The sequence below is a fragment of the Equus przewalskii genome, chromosome 5, assembly GCF_037783145.1.
Source record: "Equus przewalskii isolate Varuska chromosome 5, EquPr2, whole genome shotgun sequence".
Lineage (NCBI taxonomy): Eukaryota > Metazoa > Chordata > Mammalia > Perissodactyla > Equidae > Equus > Equus przewalskii.
Genome location: NC_091835.1, coordinates 44,162,460 through 44,184,898, shown reverse-complemented (window position 1 = coordinate 44,184,898; position 22,439 = coordinate 44,162,460). Strand labels below are relative to the sequence as shown.

General features: G+C 36.6%; 1 protein-coding gene across 23 annotated transcripts in view; it reads left to right on the top strand.

Annotated features, from left to right (window-relative positions):
* Positions 1 to 22,439, top strand: part of EPS8 (EGFR pathway substrate 8, signaling adaptor) — a 171,371-nt gene that overhangs the window by 132,263 nt on the left and 16,669 nt on the right. For 19 of the 23 annotated variants that reach the window (XM_070619197.1, XM_070619204.1, XM_070619190.1 and 16 more), the window contains 7 exons: positions 40 to 128; positions 505 to 579; positions 5,712 to 5,860; positions 8,786 to 8,966; positions 14,421 to 14,551; positions 17,498 to 17,606; positions 18,716 to 18,859. In XM_070619197.1, the coding sequence (XP_070475298.1) occupies positions 40 to 128; positions 505 to 579; positions 5,712 to 5,860; positions 8,786 to 8,966; positions 14,421 to 14,551; positions 17,498 to 17,606; positions 18,716 to 18,859 (878 nt within the window). Of the gene's footprint in view, positions 1 to 39; positions 129 to 504; positions 580 to 5,711; positions 5,861 to 8,785; positions 8,967 to 9,685; positions 10,902 to 14,420; positions 14,552 to 17,497; positions 17,607 to 18,715; positions 18,860 to 22,439 lie in introns of those variants that run through there. The other 4 variants (XM_070619207.1, XM_070619208.1, XM_070619210.1 and 1 more) reach the window with 1 other exon arrangement.

The following is a 22,439-nucleotide window of genomic DNA, read 5'->3' as shown; positions in this document are numbered from 1 at the left end:
TCTGCTCTCATCTACCCCTCCTCCCATTTATTTCTTTAGAGGGTGTTTTAACTCTGCGGGCAAAACCCCCACCTCCTGATGAATTTGTTGACTGTTTACAAAAGTTTAAACATGGATTTAACCTTCTGGTAAGAGACATTTATTTATATATAATTAAAAGAAACAAATGAAAGAGACAAAAGTCTAGCTAGGATGTTCCTGATTAAATTGAGAGATGGAATTGTCCTTGTAGAGGTTTTGTATGTATGTTCTGATTTGCCTTTAATTAGGACAACAGATTGTAAAACCTGTATGTCTAAGAAACTTGATCAAAAAAGAATGATTCCTAATTTTTTCTTAACCTAAATTCTCCTACTCTGACTCACCCAGGCTGATTTAATATACTAAAAATAAAACTAGTAGTAAAGAACTCTTCCTCTGTGTCTGTGTTGGACCTTTTTGAAGGTCTCTCTTTCGCTCAATAACATCATGATAATGTGTTTGTCTATCTTCTTAATGTTACAGGCCAAATTGAAGCCTCATATCCAGAATCCCAGTGCTTCAGATTTGGTTCACTTTTTATTTACTCCATTAAATATGGTAAGATTGTATTAACTTAAGAAAGTAATTCTCAGTATGTTTTTTCATCCCCAAGTGTCTGTCTGGATTATCTAGAGAGTTTTTCCTCATCACTGTGCGTGGATACTACTTTTCTTGCCGTGTTTGTAAACATTGAGGATGTGAAATTTGAGAATTTAAAAGAACCTATGACATCATCTAGGTCAAAGACCTTATTTTATAGCTGAGGAAACTGACGTCTCTGACAGAGGGAGGGAAATGAAAAGAAATAAAGATTTGTTTGCTACTAAGTGTATAATATAAATGGCTTGAGTAATATAGAAATTTTTCTCCTTCTCACAAAATGAGCTAGGCATGAGGAGTCCAGTTCTTGATGGATGGCTTTGCTCCATGAAGTTATTCAGAAATCCAGATTCTTTTCATTGGGGTATTCTTCCATCTCCTGAGCGTTCACTCATCTGTTTATTTATTCAACAGAAATTAATTGAGAGCCTGCTGTGTACTTGGCATTATTAGTGGCTCATCAGGAACAAAATAGACATAAATTCTTACCCTCTCAGGACTTATAGTGTGGAGGGGCAGCCAATAACCTAAATAATTGCATAAATAATACAGTTTGCTGAAAATAAATATGGAAAAATACAGCAGAGAAGGAGAACAGGGAGTATTCCAGGTGTGTGCATGTGTGTGTGTGTGTGTTGTGGAATAATAGACTTTGTGAATAGGATTGGTTAAGGGAACGACTCAGTGAGACAGTGTCTTTTGAGCAAAGGCAGTGAGGAATGAGTCATGTAGATTTCTTAAGAGAATTCCAGACAGAGAACAGCTAATGTAAATGCTCTGAGATGGTAACATGCCAATCACATTCTTGGAATAAATAGCTATTGTGATTTGAACAGAATGAGGGAGGAAGTCTCATTACAAGGAGGTGAGGTCAGCAAAGTAATAGGAGGACATATCTTGTTCGTCCTTAGAGGTGATTGTGAAACTTTTTATACTTTTGGAGGGTTTTCAGGAGAAAAGGATTGCTCTGACAGCAGTGTTTAGAGTTTAGGTGAAGAGGGACTGAAGTGACTGTTAAAATAATCCATATGGGAGATTATGGTGTTTGGACCAGGTACCATTGGAGACGTTGAGAAGAAGTCTTATTCTGGTTATCAGAATTGGACTGTGCTATGCAAGAGCCTATGTAGATTGGATTTGCTTTGCAAGAGCCAAGGATATCTCCAGAGGTTTTGGTTAAGAGTGGAAGGATGGACTAATTATAACTGAGATAGGGAAGACTTGTGTGTAAAATGGGTTTTGGGAAGAAGGTAAGGAATTCAGTTTTAGGCATGTCAAAATTGAGTTATATCCAAATGGAAAAACTTGAATTGATAGTTGAATATGGGAATTTAGAGTTCAATGGAGAAAACAGGCCTAGAGGTATAAATTTGAGGATCATCTGCGTACAGAAGGCATTTAAAACCATGAAATTGGATGATGTCACCAAGGGAGTGATTATAAATAGAGGACCAAGGACTGGTTGAGCCCTGGGCAGTTCAGTGTTAGGAGAATGGAAAGAACCAGAAAAGAAGTTTGAGAAGAAGCAGTAAGACAGGAGAAGAAAAACAAGAATGTGTGGTATTCTGGAAGCCAAATGAAGAAATTGTTCCCAAGAGGAAGACTTGAGCAACTGTGTCAGATATCTCTATGGTGATTTACCTCCATGTCCTTATTTAGCTATTTACCTATTTACAAAGGTAAATACATGATTTCCCTCCATGTCCTTAATAGCCATACAAAGGCAAAAAAGACAGCTTGTCTTTAAGGAGTGATTCTGAACTTAAACAGATAATTTCTGCCATTATCTAATTCGCCTGAACTTCCTTATGTAGCCACACCTAACACCAAAGGAATATAGTCTCCATCTAAGTGGCTATGTATTCATCTAAAAAGTAGAGGCTTCTCTTCCTAGAAGGAAGAAGAGGAGAATGAACACCAGGGAACACTTAGCAGCCTTTGGCCTGCCCACTCTGTGCCAAGGATAGTGACATGCACATAATACACCTTTTCTCCCAGAAAACTCCCTTCTCATACATGTGTATATTTGCATAAGGTATAATTTTCAAAGCTATCAAAATAGTGTTTTGGGAACAGTTCTCTTTGTGAAGAAGTTTATCCAGCAAAAGGTTATACCACTCTGTCATAGGCCAGGATCGAATATACACATCATCATTTTCTAGATTTCCAGTATCCAGGTATGATCTTTCCTTATATATTCAGTGAAAGAGGTACAATAGTATACTTCCTTTCCAATTTATATTTCTTGTATTTGCAAATAGTATAATAATGTTTTTTCCAAGCTGACGTTACGTACAACTATCTTGCCCTACAGCACAGCTGGGAGAATTAGCTGGAATGATATCTAAGAGTACACAAAGGAAAGGGCTGAGGTTTGGGAAAGGCGTGTCAACAAAAAGCAGATGAAACAATGGTTGGCCTTGCGCGCAGATCCCAAAAGAGACTGGGCTACAAATCACCCTTTTCTAGAGTTCCACAAATTTGAAGTGTCGTTCCCCTTTTTGTGGGGAGGACGAGTGACAGAAGAGTGGAAAGAAGGCAGAATCTTTTAAATACGTCCAGGAGGAAAGAGTTTCCCGTTTTATAGGATAAGGCAGGAATGTGTGGAGTGGTTATGAATGGTTCACGCTGTCAAAAGAGCAAACGATTACTTTACAGAATGATAATAACAATAATGATCGTTGTTAGTAATGTGTAATTGCTCTATATGTCATTTCTGTGATTATTTTGTTTTAAAAGTAAGAATGGTAACTATCTGAAACAGATAAATTTCACTAATTTCGATTTAGAGCATCTGAAGACTATGGTCATTGAGTTCTTTAATGTTTATCAAAAATAGAACAAATTCAGCATTTCTCATAGGTTTTATTTGAATATCAGAAAAAATGAAAAAAGAGAATCCAAGTAACAGAAAGGGATGAATCTCATCCTTCTTTTCCCAAGGGTAACTAGACAAGACCTGAAGTAGAATATGAAATGAATATCGCTTTATAAACATAGGGAAGCTAGTAACATTATCAGCATGAATTCAGAACTGGGCAATAAGAGATTACAAGATGAAAGTCCAGGACTCCATCAATAATTTATGAATGCTTCCTGTGTTGTTGCTATATACAGAACAGACTTCTACTCGTCTAGTTATTGTTGAATAATTCTTGCTTTATAAGCTCTTTTAAAATTAGATCAAGGCCTTTCCTATGCAAAGAAATTGATACCAGCTAATTAACAAAATTTATATTCTTTATTCTTTAACACATTTAATACTATCTTAGTTTGAGTATTAGAAAGTATCGTTTATAAAGCAGTTTTTACCACCTCCTCTCTTTTCACACTCTTTCACAGATCATAAGTAGATATCTAGTCATTACACAGAGCAGAACTAAAAAATAATGCAACTGGTTTTCCATAACATACAAAAATTAGTCTTTGTGATCAGGCTATGTATCTGAAAACATTGCTTTTCTCAAAAATAACTTCTTGTTAATGGTCTCCCCAATTATAATACTTCTGTTGTTCCATTTAAGTTCTGCCTAAGAGCCTGAGACATTTTACTTGGACAAGAGAGAGATGGGAGGGAACATTTATTTAGGGCCTGCCACTGACCAGAGAAAACTTAGTGGCTTTAAACCTTGTGAGTCCCTGCCTCTACCCTTAGCATCTGCACACAAGCATACCCATAGCACACATGCGTGCACATCTGCCTACTCACATTGTTGAGAGGGAACTATGGCCCATAGCCTTTTATTTACCTTTCTTTTGATTCATTCCTCTTCCCTCTGTTAAACCAAAGATTTTAATATTCCTGCACTCCTTTACTCCGTTACTTTACCTCTTAGTCATCTCTGCATATTTCCTGGAAGTGCTTATTGGGCTTAGAATTGAAAAATTACTGTGCCGGACAGTCAGAGCAGGTTTTGTTCTCAAATAAGAGTGAGCCTACCTCCCGTATCCTTCACCTTTTTTTCGTTTATTCTCATTCATTCCCCTAACACTGTACTCTGCAATTGAAAGTCAGATAAGTCTTGGTCTAAGTCCTCTAGGGAGGGAAAACTGAAAAATGAGCTGTAAGTTACAATGTAATGTGTTAATAACCTGCACAAATTGTTTGAGAACACCAAGGTGCGTCAGAGTTATGCTGTGAGGTGGTTAAGAAAGGCTTTCCAGAAGAGGTGGTGCTTGAGTAGAGTTCTGAATGATGAAGGAAGGGCCTTCTGGGGAACTGGGAAACAGCAGGTGCAAATACGCAGGGGCATACAACAGCAAAGCATGCTCAGAACACGTGGATGTCTGGACGGACTCTTGGTCTGGAGCCATTTACAAAAATTCCTTTCTTCTTGTACCATATCTCTGGGAAGGTGAGGTTTTCATAAAGGGGTTCTGGTGTCTGTTCTAGGAGATAACTGCCATCTTTTAGCCAGGAAATAGCCCCTGAGAGGTAAATTTGGAGCAGTTTTCAGACGTCCACTTATCATCATTTTGTTTATCAGAGAGTTGCACCTGTTTGTTTCTGCTAGTCATTACATTATCCATTTTAAATCAGGACAACTTCCTAGAATTAAATTCTGGGGGAAAATATCATAGATTCAGAGTACCAGTTCTCATTCTTCTCTCATCTTTCTCTCTGGATCCTTTTATTTTTGTATGTCTAAATAGGCACACCTGTAGACTGTTAACTTGAGCCTTGTTTCTCTCTATAGTATTCATTCCTAGAACCATCTTTTTCAAGTTTGGCATAACAGAGTAGAGATACACGTATTAAAAAAAAAAAAGCAGAGTTAAACTACCTGACTTAGAATTCTCTGGATAGCCAATAGTATTTTCCAGGGAAAGTACAGTCATATGAGGCCAATAGACAGATGCTGAGAAACTTGCTAAACTATTAACTTTTCATTTTAGATGATTAGGTACCATTGGGCTGGATGAGTGGATCTGGCAAGCTGTTTTTCATTCAGTAGTGTGTTGTACAACATCAAATTTTAATTTGAGTATATAAAAATAGTGTCTGTTTTTGGCATGGGTTTTCATCTACATGTTTTGAAAATATTAAAATAATCGTCTTCTTGCTAAAAAATGATTTATTGTCATTTTAGGTGGTGCAGGCAACAGGAGGCCCTGAACTAGCCAGTTCAATCCTCAGCCCCCTATTGACTAAGGATACAGTTGATTTCTTAAATTATGCTGTCAATCATGATGAAAGGCAGCTGTGGATGTCATTGGGCGATGCTTGGATGAAAGTCAGGTAAACAAATATGAGTTTAGTATTTAATACTTATAATACTTTTAAGTATTGTTCTTTGTTTTTTACTTGGATCTAACAAGATATTTATTTAACCTTCTATGTATGAAGGTCCAGGTGTTATAGATGAAAAAGGCTAAACCCTTAAAAAGCTAGAAAGAAGTCTAGTGGAGAAAATAGATGTGTATACAGTATGAGGCATGATAAGTACCAGAAGTGACTTATAAACAAATGCTGTTGCTTGGCAAGGTGTAACAGTCAGGAAGAGCATTTAGAGAGGAGAGTAGTTGGCTTTCAAAGAAGAGCTGGCATTTAAAATCAGCAGATAATAGTACTAGTAGGTATACATACATATACATGTAAGTACATATAGTGTTTGCTGGGCACTCCTCCATGCATTTTACGTAGGAAGTAGATGAGGAAACTGAGGCACAGACAAGTTAAGTAATTTTACGAAAGCCACACAACTCATAAGTGGCAGAGCTGGGATTTGAACCCAAGCAATCTGGTTCTTGAGTCAGTGTTCATAATTATTTTGCTAAGTTGCCTTTTAGCAGGATGAGTAGGATTTCCACCAATACGTAGCAGGCAAAGGGCCTTCCCAGGAGAGAGAGAAGCCTGAGTGAAGGCATAGTGCAGGAAGTCAAGAGAATGGAGTATGAATATGAGTTTAGCTGGAATATAGCCTTTGGGTGGTGGATGATGTAGAGAGTGGGGAGAGGAGGAATGGCATTATATGAGACATACAGACATGGGCAGGGCTGAGTTAGGGAGGCTCCCAGAGCCCTGCTAAGGAGTCGAAGCATGGTTCTGTAGGCTGTGGAGAACCAAGAACTTTATAAAGAGGAGTGTGACATAATCTCCTGTTTTAGAAAGATCAGTCTGGTAGCTGAGTCTAGCAAGGACAAGGACACAAGTAACTAGAGGCAAGGAGGCCCCTTAGTAATGCTATAGTAGAGGTTCCTTATTAATCAGCATTCTCTAGGACTAGAACAAGGGTGGTGAGAATAGAGAGGAGGATGATTTGAGAATTGCATCTTGTCAATAAAGTGATTGTGGAAGACTGTTAAGCTTTGCCAAACTAGGCAAGTTATAAAAATATTTCTCATTTCCTGGTATGTCAATAAGTTAATTTTGCCTTCTTCATTTATCCAAATCTTTTTATTTCTCTCAATACTCAGAGCAGGTCATTCAATATGGCCACTTAGAAGCTTGTCTTCCTATGCTTTTGAATGGGCTAGCCTAAAAGGAATGGACCAATTCTTTTTTTTTTTTTTTCTTCTCCTCCTTTTCTTCTATTGAAACACATAGAAATCATTCCTGCTTATGTTTTGGACTTTGGCAGCTTCTTGTGTTGGAATATGGTTTACACATTAAATGGTTTACCAAGCAGAAAATTCTTTAAAAGCACTGCAGTTGTTGCTTTTTTATTGAAAATATTATTTAGTAGGCTGTCCTGGTGGTGCAGTGGTTAGGTTCATTGTGCTCCACTTCAGCGGCCCAGGGTTCACGGGTTCAGATGTTGGGCATGGACCTACACCGCTCAGCAAGCCATGCTATGGAGGCATCCCACATACAAAATGGAGGAAGCTGGGCACAGATGTTAGCTCAGGGCCAATCTTCCTCAAGCAAAAGGGGGAGGATTGGCAACAGGTGTTTTTTAGCTCAGGGTCAGTCTTCCCCACCCCCCAAAAATATATGTATATTATTTAAATTTATTTGTATATTAATATATTATATTAACATATAATATGTTGGTTAAATAGATTTCTTAACTATATTAGATTTATGTAGGTTGTGATTTTTTGATAAGCTTAGGTGGGATCTTTTAATATTTTCCCATGAAACATTAAATTTTCAGATCTCATGGTACAAAAGTAGCTCAGGGCTTTTAAATTTCTTTGTTTTGGGTCCTACCTCAAAACCAGAAAATTAATGACCATGTAGTTTTTATAACTATATCAGAAGGAAATATCTTGTTAGCTCTTGACATGAGAAAATGGTCATTTCAGATCCTGATTGTTAAGAGTATTAGGAAATGAATCAGTGTATTTAAAAACTCATAAAATAGAAAGAATCATGAAGGTATGCAATAATCTGAGTAAAATGGCTCATTTCATCATAGTAGCGGTGTAGCCTGAAGAATGAAATCATGTGTGAAGGATAAGACAACATATTATAGCAGAAATGAAGCTGTAATTTCTGTCCTCGTCATTTTTGTGGTTCATGAGTGATTAGGAGCTTGTAGAAATATCTCATTAGACTTATAAGAGTCATTAAATAATGAATGGGTGATGATTATGATTTACAGGTTAGTTCTAATTTGATTTTACTGATTAAAATCTAGCTGATACATTTAATTTATAAAATTGGTAATATCTTTCATTTTAGGGGACTTCATAACTTAAAAAATCATAAACCTTAAGAACATTCTCTGCTCTTTCTCTTTTGAAAGATGTATCTAATATCAGGAGATTTCATAATGATGAGAGAGGAGGGAAGAGAAAGATGAGAATCTGTAACTACTTCAGATCCAGGGAAGTTTATATTCTCAATACTTGTTACACTTCTAGCTTCACATGTCCTTCCCAAATTTTCAAAAACCTATATCCATGTTAAGCAGCTGAGTTAATGGAGAATTGAGGCAATGTAGTGAAAACAGATCCTGAAGCAGAATTCAATCTTTCTTTCATTTTATTGGTATTAAATACTAGTATAAGTGTGCAGAATTCAATCTTTCTTTCATTTTATTGGTATTAAATACTAGTATAAGTGTGTGTACTTTTTGAGCAGAGGGAGGATAGATTAGGTATCCGTTGTTTTTGACTGTTGTTATTTGTTTTAGGGTTTTTTCGTGGCTAGGCTCACTGAAGAGAATTTTGAACACGGATACGTTTCTTAATTTTATGTCTTAATGTCCTTCTACAGAGCAGAGTGGCCAAAAGAGCAGTTCATTCCACCATATATTCCCCGGTTCCGCAATGGTTGGGAACCCCCACTGCTGAGCTTCATGGGAGCACCGCTGGAACAGGATCTTTATTCGCTGTCTGAGTCTGTGGCAAGTCTAGAACATCAGCGCAAACACGAAGCAAAACGATCTTCCTCAGAGGTAAAGTTTTTAAATGTCACCTTTTGTGGAAAGTGCAATAGTCCATGCATTCTCCCATAAGTCTGATTGTGAGTTCTCATTTTATTGATCTGAAGGTTGTTCTAGAATCAGTGACTAAATGTCCTGCTGCCCTTAGTTACCTCTCTCCCCTCTTGGTCCTTGTTGTGACAGTTGCTCTGTTCCCTGTGAAGCCCGGCCCCAGCCCATCACATCCCTTGCAGCCTGCGGCCCTCCCTCCACCGCGCCTGCTGGTGTTCCCCGAGCCCTGGGGTGATCCTGTCTTTTTGTGTTGGGTACTTTCTCTCCTGGTCAGGAAACTGCCCTACCATTGCTTGGCTTATTCTTTCTGTTTTCTTCTCCCATCATGAACACCTCAAGATAGTTCTCTGATCTGAGTTCCTTGCAGCCTGTCCCAACCACCTCTTTGCCAAATGCCCCATTTCTTTCTTTTATTTTTTTGCCTAGTTCTAAATCTCTAAAGTCCTATCAGCTTGGCTGAGGAAGCCAAAGTTTCTCCTGGACTCTGGTCTCCAGGCTCACATGATTGTGTATAACACTATTACATCTTGAGGAGATCACCAAATGTATTGTCTTTGAAGTATTTAGTAAGCTTTTGAGTATAACCTATTTCGGGAGCAAATTGAGGGATTGAAATTGGGTATGTTGTCTCTTCATATGCCTTAAGAATGATTTTTCTGTGACTGTTCTTGTTCTGTCAGAAAAGGAAAACATTCTTTAAAGCTGAACCAAACCGAATAGGATGATCAGGACCCGAGGAATTAGATGAATGAGGTCTAGTTTGAAGAAGAAACAGTAAATGACGACTAGATCCTTCTTGAAGTCTTGTTCATTTCCTTTATGTAATTCTTTGATTAATTTTCTCAGACTACTGTGGGTGTTTATAACGTGGCAAACATGATGTGAAGGAATAATTAGAAAACCAGACTAAATCCTCACATTTAAGGAAAAACATTTATATAAATTAAGTTTCTTAAAATCATTCCCTTGGATATTAATTGTAATATTATAGAAGATTGGTTAAACAGACATTTTTCTAAAGAAGATATCCTGATGGCCAACAAGCATGAAAAGATGTTCAGCATCATCAATTATTAGGGAAATGTAAACCGAAACTACATTGAGATATCATTGTGCACCTGTCAAAATTAAATATTTTTTATATTATTAAAAAGACAAGAAATAAATGTTGGAGAGAATGTGGAGAAAAGAGAACCCTCGTATACTGCTGATGGGAATGTAAACTGGTGTAGCCACTGTGGAAAACAGTGTGGAGATTTCTCAGAAAATTAAGAAAAGGGCTACCATATGATCCAGCTATTCACTTCTGGGTATTTATTCAAAGAATAGGAAAACACTAATTCAAAAAGATATATGCACCCCTATGTTCATTGTAGCATTATTCACAATAGCCAAGACATGGAAACAACTTAAGTGCCCATTGACAGATGAATGGATAAAGAAGATGTGGCAGGCACACACATACATGCATATGTAAATACATACATACAATGGAATACTACTCAGCCATGAGAAAGATGAAATCCTGCCATCTGCAACAGCATGGATGGATCTCAAGGGCATTATGCTATGAGATAAGTCAGACAGAGAAAGACAAACACTGTATGATTTCACTCATATGTGGAAGGTAAAAAACAACCACCACCACCAAACACATAAATACAGAGAATGGATTGGTTGTTACCAGAGGGGATGAGGAGTGGGGAGAGGGTGAAATGGGTAAAGGGGGACATTTGTATGTTGACGGATGGAAACTAGAGTTTTGGTGGTGAACACCATGTAGTGTATACAGAATTTGAATTATAATGATGTACACCTGAAGTCTATATAATGTTATAAACCATTGTTGCCTCAATTAAAGGAAAAAACACTGTATAATGTACTTTAATTACTTAATAGATTAGTGATACATGGATAACATTTAATATGTGATTTTGATATTTTTATATACACATATTATTAAAATTTATATATTACCTGAGAAAATCAAATTCTGAAAGTGTCAAAAAAAATAAAGCAAACATACTGCTTTGAAAATAATTTTTTCGAGGGTAAGTGTTTTTTCTTCTGGCTGCATGCAAGGGTAAAGGTGGACTCTGTAACTGCTCTTTCCTCTAAGTGAGTGGTTAAGAAGATGACCTCACAGCTCTGGGCATTGGTTGGGAGGCATTCACCTCTATCTGGATTTTAGAGTTTAGACCTCATCACCATGAATTTTCTTTCCTCAGAGAGGGCAACTTTTCTAGAAGATGTCATCAAACATGAAATTATGATGCACTTGCTCTTGCTTTAGTTACAGCTGACTATTTTCAAATCAGAAATTTCTGGCATACCGTCTTCATAACTTAAATCACAAAATATATCCATTTAATAATGTATGCCTCGGAAATTCACTTTTGTGAGTTCTTTTTCAATTTGTGCCTTTAAAGAGAGAGTAATATGCTCTGCGCTTCCAGTGTAAAAGTTTGTCTACTCTCGCTGAATAAGTAATTTTTAAAGAAGAATTACTGAGAATCTTTTCTTGTAACGAGTTATCATTTTCCTCTTGTAAACTATTTTCCATTTTATGGCGTAAGTACTTATTCAGAGGTTTAAAAAAGTAAATGAAAAGCTCCTGCTAGCGGTTTTAGGGCATTTTATGCCTTAAGATTTTACTGGAAAAGAGGGCAAGTAATGGTGATTTAAAATGCATAAAAAATGCAATCATTCCCAGAAGAAAGGTTTTATTATACTTTGTTGCTGCTAAAATAAATACACACAGGACAAGACTTGGATGATTCAAATCTGGTGGTTTTCTTTAGAATTGAAAGGCATAGGTGACATGGAGTGGCAAATACGGGTGGCAACACTTAGCTTCTTTACTTCCTCTGAAGCAGCAGCCACCCTTAACAAGGTTGTGTAGTCATCACTGTTAGTAATTTGTGATTATTTCACCCCGCCCTTCTAACATTCCCGATTACTCTCAGACCCAATGACTTCAGACTGGCTGACCTCACTCTGTTATGGTCAGAGCTAGGCAACAGGTGTGAGTGATTCTAACAGTTTTGTATACACCCCTCCTTATAACAACCTTTCATAAAAACTTGCCTAAACATCTACTGCCTCTACTCTCTCTTACGGAAATAATGAACTGAATTAATGAAGCCATTTATTTTTTATTTTGACTTTGTTGAGGTATAATTGACAAATCGTAAGATATTTAAAGCGTACATCTGGTGATTTGGTACACATATACATTGAGAAAGGATCCCCCCCATCTAGATAATTAATACATTGACATATCCATCACCTCATATATTTATTGTTTTAGGGGGAGGTGAAACACTTAAGTTCTACTCATAGCAAATTTTAATGATACAAATTTCAATTGTACAATACAGTGTTATGAACTAGAGTCACCATGATTTACATTAGATCCTCAGACCTTAATTCATTTATAGCTGAAAGTTTGTACCCTTTTACCAACCTCTCCCTATTTCCTCCAGCCCTTGGCAACCACTTTTCTCTTTTGTGTTTCTATGAGTTTGATTTTTTTTTTTTAAGATTCTACACATAAGTGATACCTTGCAATATTTGTCTTTTTCTGTCTGGCTTATTACACTTAGCATAATGCCTTCAGGGTCCACCCATGTTGTCACAAATGACAGGATTTCCTTCTTTCTCGTGGCCGAATAATATTCCATTGTGTGTATATATGTATGTATGTATGTATGCATATATATATATAGATAGATAGATAGATAGATAGATAGATAGATAGATAGATAGATACCACATCTGCTTTATCCATTCATCTGTTTATGGACCCTTAGGTTGTTTCCATATCTTGGCTATTGTGAATAATGCTGCAATGAACATGGGGCTGACTGTAGATATTTCTTCAATTTCCGTCAGTAATATACCCAGTAGTGAGACTGCTGAATTGCATGGTAGTTCTATTTTTAATTTTTATGATACCTCCATACTGTTTCCCATAGTGACTGCACCAATTTACATTCACATCAAGAGTGCACAAGGGTTACCTTTTCTCCACACCCTTGCCAACGCTTGTTATTTCTTGTCTTTGTGATGATAGCCATCTCAACAGATAGGAGGTGATATCTCATTGTGGTTTTGATTCACATTTCCCTGATGATTAGTGATACTGAGAATCTTTTCATTTACCTGTTGGCCATTTGTATGTCTTCTTTGGGAAAATGTCTGTTCAGGTCCTCCGACCATTTTTTAATTGGATTGTTTGGCGTTTTTTTGCTATTGAGTTGTATGAGTTCTTTATACATTATGGGTGTTAACTCCTTATCAGGTATATGATTTGCAGGTATTTTCTCCCATTCTTTAAGTTGCCTTTTCATTTTCTTGATGGTTTAAGCTAAGGAATTTAAGTGGTGAAAATTGTTTATTTGTATTTTTGTGTTAAGTGTATTCCAGTGACGAATATTCCAGAGTAATATAATATGGGTAATTTGACATCAATACTGGTCCATCGGGGAAATCTCAACTATTCTGTCTGTGGATAAGCTCAGCCCTACGCCTGCCAATTTTTTCATCAGAATTAACTATAGTAAACATGTGTCTGATACTTTTCTAAAATATTCCCAATTTCAAATATTTTGCCTGAGTAAATCTATAAATAATCGAAATAGCCAGAAATTCCATTGCTTCACGGTCTATCGTGCAATCCCCATCCTTCATTTTACATAAAGAAATAATACAAAGTCTTTAGGTGAATGTTTTTTTGGTTGTTTCTTTGTTTTCCCCCCATAGCTCTAAAACCATGCTGCTCCCTGGGACCCATAGACCTCAGCTCTCCCTAGGGGTAGCCTGGTAGCCCAGTACTATTGACCATCAAGATAAATGTGTTTCTGCCTTTCTGCATTTCCTTCAACAGTAAATCTGATAATAGTGCTGTCATTCTTTAACAAGTAAAAAATTGTGTCTATGTACATTTTAAAAATGAGAAAAATGGTATAATTTTAATGCATAGAGTTCATATAATTTTCCAGTGACAGTATTTGCTTTGCCAGAGGGGTAAAGGTCTGTGTCTTAAACATAGAGAGCAAGGATTAAGGGTTTTATTCCTGTTGTTTTTAGACCATTTTTATACAAGCTGTTAAAGTCTGCCTAAAACCAAAGTCACCTATTACTGAAATTCCTGAGGAAAGAATTTATTGCTTTTGTACCTGGCTATTTCCAGAATTAAGATTTAGCCTTTGCATTAATTGCTTTCCTTACTACTTAGGGCTTTACAAGTAGGTGTACAAAAATGTATCACCGCCATTTCATAATTTATTAACATAATGGTCAATCACTTGAAAATGAAACTGACCACAATATCGTGGCGGGTTCTTGTTGACTGATGTTAGTGCTCATTCAAATAGTATTGCTGATTCTTTAACCTCCCCTCCTGTCTTTCAGCAATCCAGTCTATCAGAGTATCCTGCAGCTGATGGGTATGCATTCAATAACATTTACTCAAGAGGGTCGCATCTGGATCAAGGGGAAGCCGCCGTTGCTTTTAAGCCAACTCCTAATCGCCATGTAGATAGGTAACGTTTCATGGGCACCATTTGGAGAGCTGTGGATGACTGTTTCTGGTTTAGTGCAAATAGAGGTGACAGTGTCTGCATTGTTCACTGCTTCTTTAAGCTTTCCATCTGTTAATTATTTTATAAAGTTACGTTTGTTCCTTTTTAGAACTGGCTTTGATGAACAAAAGATGTCTGGACCTCCAGTGTGTAATTTAGTGCAAATGCTTTTAGATGACTTTCTCTTTTTAAGAATATGCTTCTGACAAAATCTGTAAATCAAGAAGAAAGGAGAATTGTTCTGAAACTCTCTGTTAGTTGGTACCAGATGGTCTCTAAGGATCTTTCCAGCCCTATAACTTTTAAAGGAAATAATTTCCATCTTTCTCTCCCCCAACAAAAACTAAATCCCTTCCTTTAGATAGAAATATTTAAACTAAATATAAGTTAAATATTTAAACTGAGTCAATGCCTTATTTGCCATTCTTACCATTTCATCTTATTATATTTTATTTTTACTTTCTAGTTTTACATTTCATTTCTTTTCTCATATTTTCACTCTTAAAAAAATTCAGTATAGGCAAAGATGGAGAATTGAGGTAAGGAAGAAATAAATGAAGTGGAATAGGTTCACTTTTTCAGTCTTGTTTTCTAGCCACTGCAAGTGAGGTTTACTTAGAGGCCAACCCCTATACCAAAGAGAAAGAAAAGGAGGTGAAATATTGGTCACAAGGATACAGGAGATGATCATCAGATGAAGTGGAGTAGAGAACTGGTCCTAGGACTTTCCTACCTCAAAGCCTCTCTTAGCACCATGTTGCATGCCCTTTGTTTCTTCTCAGTATACTCTTTTCTTAATAGAATCTAAATAAAGTGAGATTTAAAATTTTTGGTTTTTGTCGGGAATGATGACAGAGGTATTAAGTAACTGATGTGCAAATTATACAGGTATAACTCTTAAGGGCAACAGTAGCATATTAAATTTGGTACAAAGAAAAATCAATGAATAATACGTTTTGAAAATGCCAACATATGAAATGAGTTTTAATTATAGATTCAATTTTTAGTAGATATGGGTGAAAATCAGTTTGGATATTTAAAAATTATTGCATTGAAATTCTTCTTGACTAACTCATTACTCATCCTATTATTTTCTTTTTCCTTTTTTCTGTCTTAGCTGTCAATATTCTGGAAATTATTTCAGATTAGTAATTCTTACCTTTTCTTTTTGTTCCATTGCTCCAGTAAATTGGGATGGTTTTTCACAGCTAAGCAGCTAGAAAACCACTTGAGTACCTTTCTCATGTGTGTTCAGAGTTATAGTACGTATTGATAGTAGAAAACTTTTATCATGTTCTAAGACCACATCTAGCACGTTGTGGCCACTCAGTAAGTGTTTGTAGGTTTATTTGATTGACTTACTGAATGACTGAACAGGTACATGATTGTGTACCTAACATTTCAAAGTCACTACCTCTCTGTCCTTCACCTGCAAATCTATTGTAAGGTATAGTATTACTGATGGAAAAACCCTCTACCATTTATTTTGGGTAGCTTATCACAAAGCCTTTTAAAAGTTTACCTCGATCTTTATAGAGTATCAGGGGAGTAGGTATACCTTTGACTTACTGATTTAGTCATATCTCTGTACCCTACCTACTTCCAAAATGGATTCAGGCAGCTCCCTTAAATGATATTCAGTTAAAGTAATGTAAATGTTACGAATTAAATAAATAAAATACAAAATTAAAAAATCAAAAGTGAGCATAAGAGTTAAATAGTTGAGGTATAGGTTGACACTGTGATTGAATTTCAAATTTGTCTTTGAACTTCATCGTTGTCTGCAAAAAGAGAAACATAATCATTTACTATCATTAGGAAAAGGAAGAAGTATATATCAATTCATTAGGATAAACAATGTTTTTCTTAGTATTAAATCCTCAAAAATATTTATCTCATGGAATTTTACATAGGATATGAGCAATGATGTAAGGAACATTATTTTTAAACATATTTTTGTCCCTCATTTGGAGAATACTGTGGTGAATTTCAGAAGGTTTCTTTTAGTAACCTTTGATAAATAAGAAATGTAAATGGAATTTAGGGAAAAAAATTACATGAAGGAGTATTCAAGTATATAGATATTAGAGTTGTCAAAATTTAGCCAGAGAGAATTTTTTTAAAAAATACATTGAATAGTAGGTGGATTGTATATCTCACTTGTCTGTCCTTATGGATTGCCTCTCTCGGCTGGGCTATCCTAATAGGAGCTGGATAGTTGATAGATACCTGGATCATTGATGTTCTATGTTGCTAAGGAAATTTGTCATCATTATTGCAAAAACCATCTGAAAGTTCTGGTCTGATGTGAAGTACACAGAGGTTTGGAATTTGTTTTTCTAATTATTACTATTACTAACCTTAACCTCTATTACACATGAAGAAATGCAGTAAATACCATATGAAGTATACAGTCATGCATCACTTAACCATGGGGATACAGTCTGAGAAATGTGTCCTCAGGAGATTTTGTCATTGTGTGAACATCACAGAGTGTACTTAGGCAAACCTAGATGGTATAGCCTACTGCGCACCTAGGCTATCCAGTACTGATCTTATGAGATCACCATTGTATATGTGGTCTGTCATCGACCGAAACCTTGTTATGCAACGCGTGACTGTATTCACTTTTCAGTGAAATTACCATGTCATTAGATACACCACCTGTTGAATTCAGACCCCTTAAGTTTATTTTTTGCCCAGCCGTAGTTTGTGCATTTTAATTGTAAGACCTCCAAACTTTCTTTTAGTTCTCATATTCTGTAAGACATAATAAAACTAAACTACTATCTAAATAATTGGTCAAAATGTTTTCTGGTAGGGATTGGCTTGCCTTAATGTTTTACTTCTATTTTCAGCCTCTAGGAAGAGCTAGCAGAAAATAATCTTTTTTCTTTCTTTTTATAGAAATTATGATCCAGTCAAAACACAACCCAAGAAATATGCCAAATCCAAGTATGACTTTGTGGCAAGGAACAACAGTGAGCTCTCAGTTCTGAAGGATGATATTTTAGAGGTAGTAGAATTTTACCTTTTTTATGCTCTTCATAAAGTGGATTTATTGTATTCCTCTCTTGGTATATATCTAACCCTTCCCCAAAGAAACCTTCCTCAGAAATCAGACGTCAAGAAGTTATTCTTCAGTATTATTTTATTTTACCAGTGATACACTATGTTATAGATACCTGTATCTCTTGAGGAGAGTTAGCTGCTTTATCCATCTTCTGTTTGTTTGGGGGAGGACGGAGGTTGGATTTCTTTACTCATTTTTCTCTCTTCTTTTTTCTGGGCTTTATTCATTTGGGAATCAAGGCTAGTTATCAATTCAGATGTAGATGTACCATAATAATTTAATAAGAAAAAACTTTTCCTTCCTCCTCTCCTGTTACCCTTGCATAGACATACCCAACAGTGAGTGAGCAGGCTGGGAATAATCTACCATGCCTTCTGAATCTCCTTCTTAGGTTGTAACTGAGAGTTCATCTTTTTTTTTTGAGGAAGATTAACCTTGAGCTAACATCTGCCGCCAATCCTCCTCTTTTTGCTGAGGAAGACTGGCCCTGAGCTAATATCCGTGCCCATCTTCCTCTACTTCATATGTGGGACGCCTGCCACAGCATGGCTTGACAAGCAGTACACCCAGGATCCAAACTGGCAAACCCCAGGTTGCCAAAGCAGAATGTGTGAACTTAACCGCTGCACCACTGGGCCAGCCCCAAGAGTTCATCTTTTTTAATATATAATGTGGGATGGTCACAATAACTTTTGTAAAAAAAAAAGTGATTTTCACACTTTTCCTTTCTATTCCAAAGGTGGTTGACAATAGACCTTTCCAAGAGAGTCATGTTAGTCACCTATAGTACTTCAGATAATGCAAATAGTTAAATATTTTTGGGAGGTAATATGGAGTTTGGGTAGATTCTTGATAGTGGTCCCACTCGTTTTCTATACTAGTAATTGTAATCTTTAGTGTAATGCCTGAGAATCATTCAACCCGCAGTATGTTGATGCAAAGTCAACTTATTAGAAGTGAAAAAGTTTCTTGGTCTAGGAATAAAAATTGAACTTCCTTCAATTTTGGCTTTGGTGCAGAAATGATGCCTTTATTTTCTTGCTTGATGGCAGATCCTTGATGATAGGAAGCAATGGTGGAAAGTTCGAAATGCAAGTGGAGAATCTGGATTTGTGCCAAATAACATTTTGGATATCGTGAGACCTCCAGAATCTGGATTAGGGCGTGCTGATCCACCTTACACACATACCATACAGGTAATTATGATTTCTTAGCAGAATTTACAAATTTTCGAATTCGTTACTCTTAAACAGAATTTAAACATCTTTAGTGGGTTAATCATTTTGGGGCTTAATTGGTGGTACAATTTACACAGTTTTTTCCTAGGGTAATCGGTGGGCAGAGGTGAGAGACATAGGGAAGAATTACACATGTTTTCTGATTTACTTCTTCAGGAAATTGCTCACAATGTTTACCATTCAATGACTCTTTCTCTGAATGCTATTTTTTTCACCCTACCATATTTCTGACGTTTGGAGAAATAGTATTTCCGCCTCTTTCCTCTTACCCATAGCTCTCCCACCCGATGGCTTCCTCTTGGTAGAGGATGGTACTGAGAGAGCGGCTGGAGTCTCCAGCACTTCATCTTCACCAGACTTTGCTCTCATTCTCTTCAATGTTCTGCCACAGACTAACCTTGAACTTGCGTTCATCTCACCTTACACTAACACATGAGTATTTGTTCAGTTGCACTATAATAATTTTTCTTTCTTGAATTCAAGATTAAAATGTGGTTATGATATGCGTTAGATGGGCCAGGCTTTCTCTTCTTGATCATTGAATAATTCTTGAGTCCCATGCCATGTTTTCAGGATTTCAGTGACCCTGGTTATCTCATTCACCCTGACACCTGAATTCACTTGTTATTAAAGTTTTGGGATTTTTGGCCTGTGGCAGAATCTCTAGAGTCGGATCTGCCAACAGAGACAAGATGGATGGACTACCCTCTGAACCTGTGTTGGCTTCTTTCTCATGCCTCCAGGAAGAATTCTTTCAATTTTCAGAATCTTGAGCAAAGATCACATCTGACCCCCTAATAATGCCATAAATTCGAGAAGAAGCCAAAGCTGCATAGAGTATGCAGTGAAACAGTTAATTTCCATTCCTAGGCTTAGCAAAATACAGGTTGTCAAAACCCAGAATTGTGTCATGTGCTGCCATGACCGTTCTTAAGTACTTCTGGCTCCTCATGGCATTCGAGCCAGTACAAGTCCTGGACTTATCCAGAGTGACTTTTGGCCTTATTAGAATCCAGGAACCAAGCAAACATTTAAAATAAAGAATTGGTGTACAATTTATATATCTTGATAACTTAAAGTGATGGCAATGGAAATTTAGTTTGCTGTGCTTATGTTTTGGCTGGCCTGACATCCATATATATTATGTACTTATTTTATGTTCGTCATTTGTTATTAGCTGTTGATGCCAAAGAAGGAGTTTGAGTTATTCAAGGTATGGTCTACTCCATTTACCATGGATTTTTGAAGTGAATTTTCTAACTTAGTTTTAATACCTTTTTCTTTCCTAAGTTCCTCCTTTTCTGATTTTGAGATGTGGTTTCTCAACATCCTATAGGCTTCCGTCTGGTTTGTAAATGCCAGTTCTTCATGTTCTTTCTGTTAGAGTGCCTTAAACAGTGTTTAGAGTGTATGCTTGAAATGGATGCCTAAAGTAATGATAGAGTATATACCTTTTGAGCTGTAAGGACTGTTTTTAATACTTAACTCATGATAAACTATAAGAAACACTATTTACCAGGAATATCCTTAGTTGCTGTATGTGAACAGAAGCCAAGAGTTTATATTTTAGGTGTTAAAAACAATTATTCAAGTTTGTTTTTCTTTGTGTGCGTGGTTGCTAGAAATGGGCAAACTCCAGTAAAATAAGATACTTAAAACTGGCAAATAATGTAAATTCTAAATATTTTCCCCCACCTGCGATTTCCTAAGGAGTTTAACCTCTCTTACCTTTTCCTGTTTACTGTTCAGTCTTGCCTTTTTCTTCAATCCTGATTCCTTGCTTGAGCCATAAGTTGGCTTTTCTGTTTAAATGTTGCTTCTGTCTAAAATTGAACCAAAACTGTTAATACCTACCATAGGTAGAGAGAGTACTTGTTTGAGAACATAAAATCTATTCCTCCTTTCGTGAACAGAGCCTCATCTTATATTTTTGTCACCTTTGGCACAACCAAGAACTTTTTTAAGTGCTCACAAGTTTCAGGAGTTTGTTTTGCCCTTTTACGTAAATAGAAACTTGTGAGGATTTCCTGCTTGGGCTATTTCCCTTTAAACTTTTCAACACTATCTCACTGTCTTCTGAAAATTTCTGGCTGCAACGCTGAATGCAGTGATGTATGCAGAAATGTGTACAGAAGCTCTTGTGTGTGTGTGTGTGTGTGTGTGTGTGTGTGTGTGTGTTTAGGTGGAGGGAAGCACTTTTACAAGGCATTAAAAACAATCTATTTTTTAACACCTCCTGAAAGTTTTGGGCTGAGGCCAACCAAACCACTAGACTTTGTCAGATTTTAATAAGCAAGCTTGACAATCTGCTATCTGGCATACATACTGCTCTAAAAGGATTCCTGTTCTCAAAGCATTTATAACACACACACAAAATGACTAGATAGAGTAGGAAGGAAAAGAAAAAAGTTCCTCATAAATATGTGCCCATCATTTTGTATCTCTACGACATTACCAGATACATTCATCTAAAATGTCTAAAGAAATTTCCTGCAGCCTATTTCAGAATGACAAAAAAGCTACCACCATGTTTATGTAAATTCTAGAGATCCTAACATCCTAACTTATAGACTGCCACTGGATTACAAACATAGCAAAAGCAATTCTGTGTCTTATTCATCTTTTCATTCATTCACCCCAAAAATATTTATTGAGTGCCAGTGTCTCGCACTTGATAAAAAGAAAGACAGAAAGCATAGCACTGATCAGATCCTGCATAAAGCATGCTGTCTGGAATCAAATCTCCAGGCCACCTGCCATGGCTTTACTCCTCCCTTTGTGCTTGTGTATTAGGAGCAGCCACCATCTCTCTTCAGAAATGGCCAACAACACACTTTTTCCCATGGCTCTTCCATCCGATGGTATAAAAGTATTTGAAGAAACTTAAAGAAACTTCTTACAAAAACATTTTAGATCCCTGTACTATACTGCAGAAAGATGCTCATGCTGTGTGCCAGGCATTGTTTAAGGACTTATCAAAGACTGATTCATTTAATTCCCACAACAACCTTATGTGCTAGCACATTTTATATATGAGTAGACTAAGGTACAGAGAAGTAACTTGCCCACAGTTACACAGCTATGAGAAGCCAGGATTGGGACCCAGGAATCAGAGTCCATGCTCTGATGTACTCAACTGTTATAAGGAATAGTGCTTAGAAAAGGTTGTCATCTCATTTTGTATAGACATGGTTTTTCACTATATGAATGCTTAAAGTGAGATCTTCTCAGAATAGCTTTACCATGCATTGTACTGTGATAAAAGTTGATCTGATTAGACACCATTTTTGAAATTGGATTTTTGCCTTATGCATCCATTCCTTGGATTTCATGAATTCTTTCTCTTTTTTTTTTTATCATATAGGAAAATGATCCAAATTATATAATTCACTTACAAAGTAGACATTTTTTGAATGGTGGGAGTAAAGGAATTAGATGTGAACTATTTCCATGTAGCATCTGCAAGCCACCAAATGTTTTAAAAATGCACATAATTATGACTTGTTTTCATACCCTCTGTTTCCTATACGGAAGAAGT